At 21.2% G+C, this 13,148-nt stretch overlaps 4 protein-coding genes across 4 annotated transcripts; all 4 read right to left on the reverse strand.

Annotated features, from left to right (window-relative positions):
- Nucleotides 1–1,053: 1,053 nt before the first annotated feature.
- On the reverse strand, nt 1,054–2,194 carry PBANKA_0700071 (BIR protein; the record flags this gene model as incomplete). Its single annotated transcript, XM_034563892.1, has 3 exons — nt 1,054–1,143; nt 1,232–2,041; nt 2,180–2,194. The coding sequence occupies 3 exons, from the start codon at nt 2,192–2,194 to the stop codon at nt 1,054–1,056; spliced, it is 915 nt and encodes a 304-aa protein (XP_034420743.1).
- A 2,415-nt stretch (nt 2,195–4,609) lies between these two features.
- Nucleotides 4,610–5,765, reverse strand: PBANKA_0700081 (BIR protein; the record flags this gene model as incomplete). Its single annotated transcript, XM_034563893.1, has 3 exons — nt 4,610–4,696; nt 4,786–5,643; nt 5,751–5,765. The coding sequence occupies 3 exons, from the start codon at nt 5,763–5,765 to the stop codon at nt 4,610–4,612; spliced, it is 960 nt and encodes a 319-aa protein (XP_034420744.1).
- Nucleotides 5,766–8,196: 2,431 nt separating this feature from the next.
- Nucleotides 8,197–9,335, reverse strand: PBANKA_0700100 (BIR protein; the record flags this gene model as incomplete). The annotated part of the gene is made up of 3 exons (XM_034563894.1): nt 8,197–8,277; nt 8,367–9,185; nt 9,321–9,335. The coding sequence occupies 3 exons, from the start codon at nt 9,333–9,335 to the stop codon at nt 8,197–8,199; spliced, it is 915 nt and encodes a 304-aa protein (XP_034420745.1).
- Nucleotides 9,336–11,830: 2,495 nt separating this feature from the next.
- On the reverse strand, nt 11,831–12,996 carry PBANKA_0700200 (BIR protein; the record flags this gene model as incomplete). Its single annotated transcript, XM_034563895.1, has 3 exons — nt 11,831–11,896; nt 11,986–12,873; nt 12,982–12,996. The coding sequence occupies 3 exons, from the start codon at nt 12,994–12,996 to the stop codon at nt 11,831–11,833; spliced, it is 969 nt and encodes a 322-aa protein (XP_034420746.1).
- Between the last annotated feature and the right edge of the window lie 152 nt (nt 12,997–13,148).

A 13,148-nucleotide genomic window follows, 5' to 3' on the forward strand; every position in this document is an offset into this window, starting at 1 on the left:
TTTAAATATATATTTCCAATTTATATATACCTCAAAATTATAATGTTTAAAAATTAATAGTGATTAATATATTATTATACCTTTATAGTAAATAAATTAATATATAGAGAACTATTTATATCAATATAAATTATAATTTTAACATAAATGTAAGTTATTTAAATGAAAAAAGTGAGTATTATATATACTTATTATTTATAAATTTATTATATATACATTTATAGTCTATTTTTTATGTATTGCTAAAATGTTAGATGCATAAAATACCTTTTATAAATAACGTTGTATTGTCGAATATCGATCGATATTTTATGAATCGATATTTTATGAATCTATATTTTATGAATATCTATTATATATTGGTAATATGTTTATTTTATCTTAAAAACACATATTAATATGAATATATATTGTAGTGTAGACAATTGTTTCAAATGAATCTAATTATAATTTATACCTTCATATATAATGATATTATATTGTTCGTTATAAAAATACGATTTGAATCAACATAAATATGATACTAATAAGTTTTACTAAATAGAATTTTCATCAAATAAAGAAACATGTTGTGTTATACATAATTTGATATAACCATAGATTAAAAAAAATTATATAATAGGCAATTATGATGTAGCATAATATGAATTCATATATAACCAACATTATATTAATATATACAATATAGACATTTTTTTTAACCATATTAAATCGGCATGAACACTCAATTATATATATTATAAGTTATGAAAAAATATGATGTGGCCCTTTTCATATTAATGCAAATACCCCTTTGGGGGTGCATTTTTGGACTTCATCTCGATATTAAACATACGGATATAGCTTATATGTTTAATTATTGTTCAAATTATACAAAATTAAATGCAATATAATACTTAACTCTAGCTCATATACGTGCTCCACAAACATAAACTTGACCCATCACATAAAAACTATATAAAAATTATGGTAAAAAATTACTTCGAAATAGGCAATTTCTTAACATATATCAATCATTATTACTATTCCTAAACTTGTCACTCTTTTAGAATCTTATATTAATGATCCATTTTCTTCTTTATTTTTTAGCTTTTCTCTTAAATATTGTTTTTGAGCTCGTTTCCGAGACTTAAATAATGAATACTAATATAAAAATTTAAAAAAATGTATAATTTACTTATATTCATAAATTACTTGGTGCTGAATATATTTTAATTGGATTATTATTTACCTTATAAAAAATTCCTAAAAAAAATGCTATTGCACTAAATATCAATAAAACTGGAATTAATTTGTTTCCTATCGACGAACTTAATGGTGTAACTTCAGATGTTTGTGCAGAATTTTGTCCAGGACTTTTTGGAGTATTTTGTGATGTGTTTACCTCTGGAAGGGTTGGAATATTGCTACATTTATTTTTTAAATTATTATAATCAGTTGATAATGTAGACAATATTTTACTGTAGGAAGTGCCTTCAGTATTATTAGAATCTCCATCAAGTTCTTGATATTTTTTAACAAATTTATTAGCTTTATCCGAACATTTTGTGCAATTTGACGTGTTTTCATCAAATGCAGAATAAATTTCACATAATGTTTTAAATGCATCATAAAATTTAGATATATCTTTAATATCCACTTTCGTCAAATCGTGCTTTTTATCTATAAGATCCTTATAACTATTATATTCCGTAACACCAGTTATAGGCTTTTTATACTTTTCATTATTTATATATGTAGTATAAAAATGATTTAGACTGTTATTATAGTCATTTTCCTTTAGGTTTAACATATAACTTAACCATATTATAATGTAATCAACAATATCGATGTTACTATTTGCAACAGACTTAAACACAGAAGAATCCTTAAAGAATTCATCAAAGAAATACAAACATCCAGCATTAACTTTTTCGAGATTACTACTACAGTTGTTACCAGAACAATACTTTTTGAAATGCCCATCATCTTTAAATTTATACTCTCCATCACTGTCCAATTGATCGGGAAAGTTCGTCCTTACTAAAAGGAAGTTCTTACACTAAAAAAAATATTTAAAAACAATTATTAGAAATGTGCATTATTGAAAATTTTGTTAAAATAAAGTTTAATGATATTTATATATAATACAATATCAAAAAATGTAAAGGAAATTATTAGTATTAAAAAATGCATATACTATTTCGGCATCCATTGTGATGAAATTTCATTTTAAATTTGTAAATTGAGTAAAATCATGTTGTTTGATATATCTTATCCCCAATATGTGACGCAAATGCTTTAACCCTATATATAACAACTGTTTGTAGTTAAATTTATTATAGTTTTTTAATAATTAAATTATTATGCATAATAAATCAATATTATTAGTAAAGAAACGTTCTATTCCTGTTTGTTATAATTAGCTAATTCACCTTAAATATAGGGTTATTCAATACACTTTTGATTAAATATAGATATGATACATTTTATACAAAAAAACTATTATTAATAAAATATGGTATAACTTTATTATAAAAATTAACATACTTTTATAAAGAATTTAAAGTATGCTTGAACATAGAAAATGAATATATGTATATCTTATGTTTTAATGATTACCCTTCTAAAACTTAAATACTGTATATATCTAACAAATAAAAAGTTCTATTATTACTATAATCCTTAAAAGTATATAAATAATCGTTTTTTAAAATATATTAAATTTTTATATATTTTTTTCTTATAATGTATAATACTGTTTTTTCTAAAATTATAACATTTATAAAATAAGTTGCATTGTTCCCTTTTTTAATTGCATATACATAATTTTAATATTATTTTTATTTAATATGGATAAATCCATAATCCATTTTAATAAATTCAATAGCTCTAATTTTATTAATACATACATCAATTTTAAAATATACCTTATTGGGTAATTTTATAATACATTCTGCACATCTTTCCCATGGTTTAAAACGGCAATTAGCACTGAAACCGTATTTATTATACTATTTACAAGCTTAAATAACCCTTTGAATGTAAATTGCTTTTAAAATAATATATAGTAAATATTAGCACATAAATAACTATTGATGCAAATTTTAAAGTATAATAGAAAACTATGTTTGATTAAATTGTTATGCTGCACTTTAAGAGGAGAGAGATAAGATATATTTGCTCTTTAATATATAAATTAAGATAAATATCCGCCAAATGTTCTGAATTGTATAGTTTTATATTATATATTTTATTGGTATAGTTATCAATGATATACATTCAAATAATTTATTAAAAATTCTATATTTTATTAATTTTATGATAAAACAGTGCTATTTTAAATTTTAAAATGATGATTCATTAAACAATGATAATATAATACGCGTTAATATGGAATAATAAAATGGCATTTAACATTAATTGTGTCTTTAACCCTTTCTATATTTATCCAATTTATTATAATATAAAACTACAAATCCCAAATTGGATCTTTAGCAAATATATAACATTGATGCCTTTATAATGTATTATTATGTGTCTTTTCTATAAAATTAATATTCATATTTAATTATATGAAGTTTTCACAATAAAACAATATTTCAATTTTATTTATTGGTATTTTGCTAGATTATATGTATAGTCATATAATAACTCATTTTATCTATCATATTATTTATAATTATTAAAACAAACTATAACATGAAATTTATTAATATACTTATATTTTATTTTTTAACTATTTTAAAATATAATTTATTTATACCTCAAATCTTTAAAATTTAAAATTAATAGTGATTAATATATTATTATACCTTATGATAAATTAATATATATATATATAACTATTCCTATCAATATAAATTAGAACATTAGCATAAATGCAAAGTATTGAAATGAAAAAAATTAGTATTATATATATTTATAATTTATAAACTTATAATATATCTATAATGCATTTTTTATGTATTACTAAAATGTTAGATGCATAAAATGATTTTTATAGATAACGTTGTATTGTCGAATATCGACCGATATTTTATGATTATCTATTATTATAGTTCAGTTGGATAACACGATTTAAATAAAAATAAATATGATATAAATCATATGTTTTATTAAATAAAATTTTCATCAAATAAAAAAACATATTATGATATGCATAATTCAATGTAGTTTCTGATTAGCAAGTTTTATATAATAGACAATTGTCATATAGAATAATATGAATTCATATATAGTCAATATCTATATTAATATATGCAATATAGATATTTTATTTTAATCATATTAAATCGGAATGAACACTCAATTGTATATATTATACTTTATGGAAAATATGTTATACAACCCCTTTTACATTAATGGTTATATCCATTTTTGGGTTGAATATTTGGTCTTTTGAATTACTTCTCGAAATTAAACATACGGGTATAGTACATATATTAAATTAGTGTTCAAGTTATAAAAAATTAAATGCAATATAATACATAGCCCTAACCCGAATATGGGTCCCACAACGTAAAAACTATATAAAAATTATGAAAAATTACTTCTCAATAGACAGTTTCTTAAAATATATAAATCATTATTACTATTCCTGAAATAATCACTATCGTCGAATCATATATTAATGATTCATTCTCTTCTTTATATTTTTTATTTTTTCTCTTAAATATTGTTTTTGAGCTCGTTTCCGACGTCCAAATAGCGAATACTAATATAAAACGTTAAGAAGCATATGATTTGTTTGTTAACATTTGCATATATATAATGAAAATCATTTTTTAACTCCTTATTATTTACCTTATAAGAAATTCCTAAAAAAAATGCTATTGCACCAAATATCGATAAAACTGTAAATAATTTGTTTCCTATCGACGAACTTGATGATGTAACTTCAGATGTTTGTGAAGAAGTTTTTATAGAATTAGTTATAGAAATAGTTTCAGAAGCTTGTTTAGGACCATTTGTAGCATTTTGTGTTGTTTTTATCGCTGGAAGGATTGGAAAATTGCTACATTGAGCATCTTTACATTCATTTTTTATATTATCATAATCAGTTGATAAAGTAGAAAATATTTTACTACGTACGGTACCTTTAATATTACAGTCATTGTTAAGGGTTGTATATTTGTTAACAAAATTATTCGCATTATTTGACAGGGTGGCGCCTTTTTCATTCTTTGCAACATTACCATACATACTACATATTAATTTGGATACATCATAAAATTTAGACAGATCTTCAATATTAATATTCAACAAATCTTTTCGTTCATCTATGAATTCCTTAAGATCTGTATATCTACTGGAATCACTTATAAAATTACTATATTTACCACTATTTTTTACATGTTCATTATAAAAATCGTTTATTGTGGTGGAATTGTGACCTGTTATTTGATTTAACTTGTGACTTAACCATAATATAATATATATAAAATATGCATTAGTATTATTTTCATTATGCTTTTTACTTACGGATGTAGAAAAACATTGTTCAAGTAACCATAAAAATCCAATTGTAATTTTTTCGAGATCATTATTGCAGTTTCCACTAGGGCAGTACTTATTGAAATTTGTAATTTGATTAAATTCATATCTTGTGGTTCCCCCTAATTCATCTGTTAAATAATACCTCAAAACATCAAAGTTTTGACACTAAGAAACCATTTAAAAAAAATGATAAAAATATGTATTAAGAAAATTATATTAAAATAAAAATTAATGAAGATTATAGGAAATATAATATAAACAAATGTACATACTAGAGTATCATCCATTATGATGAATATAATTTATAGTTTCTAAGTTAAGGAGATATCATATTATATATATACTAAAATAAGTAATACAATTATTTAACCCTATATACAACAACTTTCTGTAAATAAAATTATTTTTATTATTCTTAATATGAATTTAAAGATAATATGGAACAATATATACTTTTATGGTAGTTAGATAAATTATCTTGTTTTGGAGGGGTTTAATAAATGTTTTATCATGTATATATATAATACAATTTTGCATAAGTTGTTATCCTTAATAACACTCATATGAGCATTATTATAAAAATTAATATACTTTTATAATGAATTTAAAATATATCTTCTTATACATATGCTTTAATATAGAACATAAACAATATCCTGAAACTTAAATACTGCACAAATATAAAAAATTAAAAAAATTATTATTACTATATCCTTAAAAGTATATAAATAGTAATTTTTTAAATTATATTAAATATTTATATAGTTATTTCTAATATTATATACCACCATTTTATTTAATATAGATAAATTCTTATCCATTTTAATGAGTCCGATAACTTTATTTTTATTATTATATACTTCAATTTATAATTATACTTTATTGGGTGATTTTATAATATAGTTTGCACACCTTTTCCACGGTTTAAAACGACAATTAGCACTGAACCGCATTTATTAAACTATTTATAAGTTTAAATAAGTCTTTGCATGCATATTATTTTTAAAATAATGCTTAGTAAATATTAAATATTAACACATAAATAACTATTAATGCAAATTTTAAAGTATAATAAAAAACTATGTTTAATTAGGTTGCTATATTGCCCTTCAAGAGGAGAGAGATAAGATATATTTGCTCTTTTAATATATAAATTTAGATAAATATTCGTACATGTTCTACATAGTCATTTTTTATCTTATATATTATACTGCTATACTTATCAATGTATATACATTCAAATAATTTATTAAAAATTCTATATTTTATTAATTTTATGATAAAACAGTGCTATTTTAAATTTAAAAATGATGATTCATTAAACAATGATAATATAATATATGCTAATATGGAATAATAAAAAGATATTTAACATTAATTGAGTCTTTAACCTTTTCTCTATCCGATTTTTTATAATATAAAACAACATATCCCAAAATGGATCTTTAAAAAATATATAAAAATGATACCTTTATAATGTATTAGTATGTGTCTTTTCGAAAAAAAAATATTTAATTATATGAAGTTTTCGCAATAATACAATATTTCAATATTAATTATTCGTAGAGTATTTTACTAGTTTATATGTATAGGTATATAATAATAATGCATTGTACCTACCATATTATTTATAATTGTTAAAACAAAATATAATATTAAACTTTATTAATATGCTTATTTTTTTTCAAATAACTAATTATAATATATTTCCAGTTTATATATACCTCAAAAATATCAAATTAAAAAATTAATAGTGATTAATCTATTATTATACCTTATGATAAATTAATATATATATAAGTAGTTCTATCAATATAAATTAGACATTACCATAAATGTAAATTATTGAAATGAAAAAAGTGAGTATTATATATATTTATAATTTATAAATTTATTATAATATATCTATAGTGCATTTTTTATGTATTACTAAAATGTTAGATGCATAAAATGCCTTTTATAGACAACGTTGTGTTGTCGAATATCGATCGATATTTTATGATTATCTATTATATATTGGTAATGTGTTTAATTAATCTTAAAAACACGTATTAATATGAATAAATATTGTAGTGTAAACAGTTGTACCAAATGAATCTAATTATAATTTATACCTTCATATATAATAATATTATACTGTTCGGTTATAAAAATATGATTTGAATCAACATAAATATGATACTAATAAGTTTTACTAAATAAAATGTTTCATCAAATAAAGAAACATGTTGTGTTATACAAAATTTGATATAACCATAGATTAAAAAAATTTATATAATAGGAATTATGATATAGCATAATACGGCTTCATATATATATAGTCAATATCTATATTAATATACACAATATAGACATTTTTTTTAATCATGTTAAATCGGCATGAACACTCAATTATATATATTATAACTTATGAAAAAATGTGATGTAGCCCTTTTCATATTAATGGAAGAACCCCTTTGGGGTGCATGTTTGGTTTTCATCTCGATATTAAACGTACGGATATAATATATATATGTTTAATTAGTGTTCAAATTATGCAAAATTAAATGCAATGTAATACTTGACCCTAACCCGAATATGGGATCCACAAACATAACCCTGACCCACAACATAAAAACTATATAAAAATTATGCAAAAATTATTATCAAAATTTTGTTATTTTCAAATATAAAAATATCTAAAATATATTGATCGCTATTCTCGGGGTCATATATTAATTATCCAGTTTCTTCTTTATTTTTTAGCTTTTCTCTTAAATGATGTTTTCGAGATCGTTTTCGAGACTTAAATAATGAATACTAATATAAAAATTAAAAAAAAATGTATAATTTACTTGTATTCATAAATTACTTGGTGTTGAATATATTTTAATTGGATTATTATTTACCTTATATCCAATTCCTAAAAAAAATGCTATTGCACCAAATATCGATAAAACTGGAATTAATTTGTCTCCTATTGACGAACTTGATGTAACTTCAGATGTTTGTGCAGAATTTTGTACAGTTTGTTCAGTAATTTTTGTAGTATTTTGTGTTGTTTCTATCGATGGAAAGGATAAGGTATCGTTACATTTATTTTTTAAGCTATTATAATCAGTTGATAAAATAGATAACACTTTACTATATGAACTATTTTTAGTAACACTAGAATTTTCTTTAAGATTTTTATATTCTTCAACAAATTGATTAGCTTTCCCCGAACAGTTTGTGCAATTTGACGTGCTTCCATCAAATGCAGAATACATTTCACATAATAATTTAAATGCATCATAAAATTTAAATATAATATTATTATCCATTTTCAAATAATATTTTTTTGTATCTATAAGATCCTTATAATTTTTATATTCCGTAACATTCGCTATAGTCTCTTTATAATTACCAGTACCCTCTATATATGTTTTATAAAAATGTTCTAGATTGGTGAGTTGTGGGTCATTATTCTTTAGGCTCAGCATATAACTTAACCATATCATAATGTATTCAACAGTATCAATGTTACTTTTTGCAACAGACTTAAACAACTCAGAACTCCCAAAGAATTCTTTAAAAAAATATAAACATCCAGCATTAACTTTTTCGAGATCACTATCACAACTACTATTAGTACAATAGGTTTTGAAATGCGTATCATCATTAAATTTATAATTTTTATTATTCGAATCATATTCTAAATTCGTCGTTACATAAATGAAGTTATTACACTAAATAATCATTTAAAAAAATTATTATAAATATGCATTATTGAAAATTTTATTAAAATAAAGTTTAATGATATTTATATATAATACAATATCAAAAAATTAAAGGAAATTATTAATATTAAAAAATGAATATACCAGATTTGTATCCATTATGATGAAATTTCATTTTAGATTTGTAAATTGAGTTAAATCATTCTGTTGTGTATACGTTGCCCCCAATATGTGACGCAAATACTTCAACCCTATATATAACAACTGTTTGTAGTTAAATATATTATAACTTTTTAATAATTAAATTATTATACATAATAAAACGATATTATTAGTAAAGAAACGTTCTATTTCCGTTTATGATAATTAGCTAAATTACCTTAAACATGGGGTTGCTAAATACATTTTAATTAAATATATATATATAATGAATGCTATACCAAAAATGTTATTCATACTAGCATCTGACATAACTTTATTATAAAAATGAATATACTTTTATAATGAATTTAAAGTATGTTTGAACAGAGAAAAGGAATATATTAAATTTTTATATACTTGTTTCTTATAATATATAATATAAACTTTTCTAAAATTATAAGATTTATAAAATAAGTTGCATTGTTCCCTTTTTTAATTGCATATGCTTAATTTTAATATGATTTGTATTTAACATAAATAAGTTCATAATCCATCTTAATGAGCCCAATAATTTTATTTTTATTCCTATATAATTCAATTTAGAAATATACATTATTGAGTGATTTTATAGTATATTTTGCACATTTTTTCCATGCTTTAAAACGGCAATTAGCATTAAAACCATATTTATTATGTTATTTATAAGTTTAAATAAGCCTTTAAATATAATTTTTTTAAAATAATACTTAGTAAATATTAAATATATAACACATAAATAAGTATTAATGCAAATTTTAAAGTATAATAGAAAACTATGTGTAATTAGGTTGGTATATTGCACTTAGAGAGGAGAGATAAGGGAAGTATGCTTTTTTAAGACAATGATGTAGCCATATAAGTTTTATTTATTCCACATAGTTTAATTATATTTTATGTTTTCTACCATTAAAACTTTCAATTCATGTATACATTAAAAACTCCTTAGAATTATTTTTTAAATATATAGTTTGCTTTTATATTTTGTAATAAACTATGTTTAATTTTATGATGAAAAACAATATTTTTAAGAAGACTATATAATTATTAATATTATTTTGCTTGGCACCGTTAATTCTAATATTGTCGAATTAAAGCTTACTTAAATAAGTGTTATAACATTTCATTTGATGTTTTGTGCATATAATTTTAAACTTATTACAAACTTAATAATATATATCAATGTATTCGGATCAAATTAATTTAATTATTTTTTCGTATTTAATACTTTATCTATTGTTATTACTATTATGATACTGTGGTATATTAATGTATAGTACAACGAAACAATTAATGCACTCAATAAAAATCCTTTAAATCAATGAAGAATATTTTCGCATTTTATTGTTTTAAACTATATATTTTAGAAGGTATATCATATTGTAAAAACACTATATTTAAATTATAGATTTATATTTTGTATATATATAGTAACATAATAAAAATATTATTAGTTAAAATTATATTAATTATTACATACATGTTCTATATACTTTGCATTAATATATATTTGTATATGCTTCCCAAATTTAACATATTTCTGTGCTTGGTCATTGATACAATATTATATATATTAGTACAATAGCGCTAATTTTATATATCGAATTGTTTATAAGTATTACAACATTAAATTTTATTAATATTTTAACTATTTTAAAATATAATTTATTTATACCTCAAAACTATCAAATTTATAAATTAATAGTGATTAATATATTATTATACCTTATTATAAATAAATTATGGCGCATAAATCAACTTTTATTAGTACTAATTAATTGTAATACAAATTTATAGGAAATAAAAAAGATAATAATAACTACAATTAAAACTTCAAAAAATGTAGAAGCATAATAATATTTTATAGACTATGTTATATTGTCGATTTTCGATCAATATTCCATGGATCTATATTTTATGATCCTATATTATTACAGTTAAGTTGGATAACACAATTTAAATAAAAATAAATATGATATAAATCATATGTTTTATTAAATAAAATTTCACCAAATAAAGAAACATATTATGATATGCATAATTCAATATAGCTATGGGTTATCAAGGCTTATATAATAGGCAATTACCATATAGACTAATATGAATTCATATATAATCAATATCTATATTAATATATGCAATATAGACATTTTATTTTAATCATATTAAATCGACATGAATACTCAATTGTATATATTATGCTTTATGGAAAATATGTTATACAACCCCTTTCACATTAATGGTTATATCCATTTTGGGGGTGAATATTTGGTCTTTTGAACTTATTCTCGAAACTAAACATACGGATATAGTACATATGTTAAATTAGTGTTCAATTATAAAAAATTAAATAAATATATAACGTTTAACCCTAACCCGAATATGGGTCCTACAATATAAAAACTATATAAAAATAATGCAAAAATTACTCCTCAATAGGCAGTTTCTTAAAATATATTAATGATTCATTCTCTTCTTTACTTTTTTAACTTTCCTCTTAAATGCTGTTTTTGGGGTCGTTTCCGAAATCCAAATAAGGAATACTAATATAAAGCGTTAATAAACGTATGATATTTTTGTTAATGTTTGCATATATATAATGAAAATCATTTTTTAATTCCTTATTATTTACCTTATATCCAATTCCTAAAAAAAATGCTATTGCACCAAATATCGATAAAACTGTAAATAATTTGTTTCCTATCGATGAACTTGATGATGCAACTTCAGAAATCTGTTCTAATTTTTGTATAGTTTGTACAGTTTGCTCAGGGATTTGTTCAGAAGTTTCTACAGTTTGTTCAGGAATTTGTTTAGAACTTTGTACATGAGGTTGTGTTGTTTTTATCTCTTGAAGGAGTGGAAAATCTTTACAATTAACACTACTACATTTCTTTTTAAAATTATCATAATCATTTGATAGTGTAGACAATAATTTATTATATGAGCTATTTCCAGTAATATTAGAATCTTCCTTAAGTTTTTTATATTTTTCAACAAATTCTTTAGCTTTTCCCGAATATTTATTGCAATTTGGACTTTTTTCATCAAATTCAATATACATTTCACATAATAATATAAATGCATCATAAAATTTAGATATATCATTAATATTCATGCTCATCATATTTGTTTTATCTATAAGTTCCTTATAACTACTATACCCCTCAATATAAGTTATAGAATTTTTATAATTATTTCCACCATTTATATATGTATCATAAAAATATTTTAGATTGCTTATATTTACTTCACTTTTCTTTAGGTTTAACATATAACTTAACCATATGATAACATATTCAACAATATTGATACTATTATGATAATTAAATACAGAAGAATCCTTAAAAAATGCATCAAACAAAAATAAACATCCAGCATTAATTTTTTCGAGGTTACTACTACATTTGTTATTAGTACAATACCCATTTAAAGTTGTATCATTAATAATAATTTGATAGCTTTCATTCTTGTCTAATTTATCGGATATCGAGTTCTTTACAGCAATGAGTCTTCTACACTAAGAAAGCATTTAAAAACAATTAATAAAAACGCGAATGATTGCAAATCTTATTAAAATAAAGTTTAATGATATTTATATGTAATACAATATAAAAAATGCATATACCACATAGTCATTCATTATAATGGGATTTTATTTTTGATTTGTAAATTGAATAGAGTCATGCTGTTTTTATATACACTGACCCAAATATGTGACGCGAATACCTTAACCCTATATATAGAAACTATCTATAGTTAAATATATTATAAAATTTTAAATAATTAAATTAA

Source organism: Plasmodium berghei (genome assembly GCF_900002375.2).
Source record: "Plasmodium berghei ANKA genome assembly, chromosome: 7".
Taxonomy (NCBI): domain Eukaryota; phylum Apicomplexa; class Aconoidasida; order Haemosporida; family Plasmodiidae; genus Plasmodium; species Plasmodium berghei.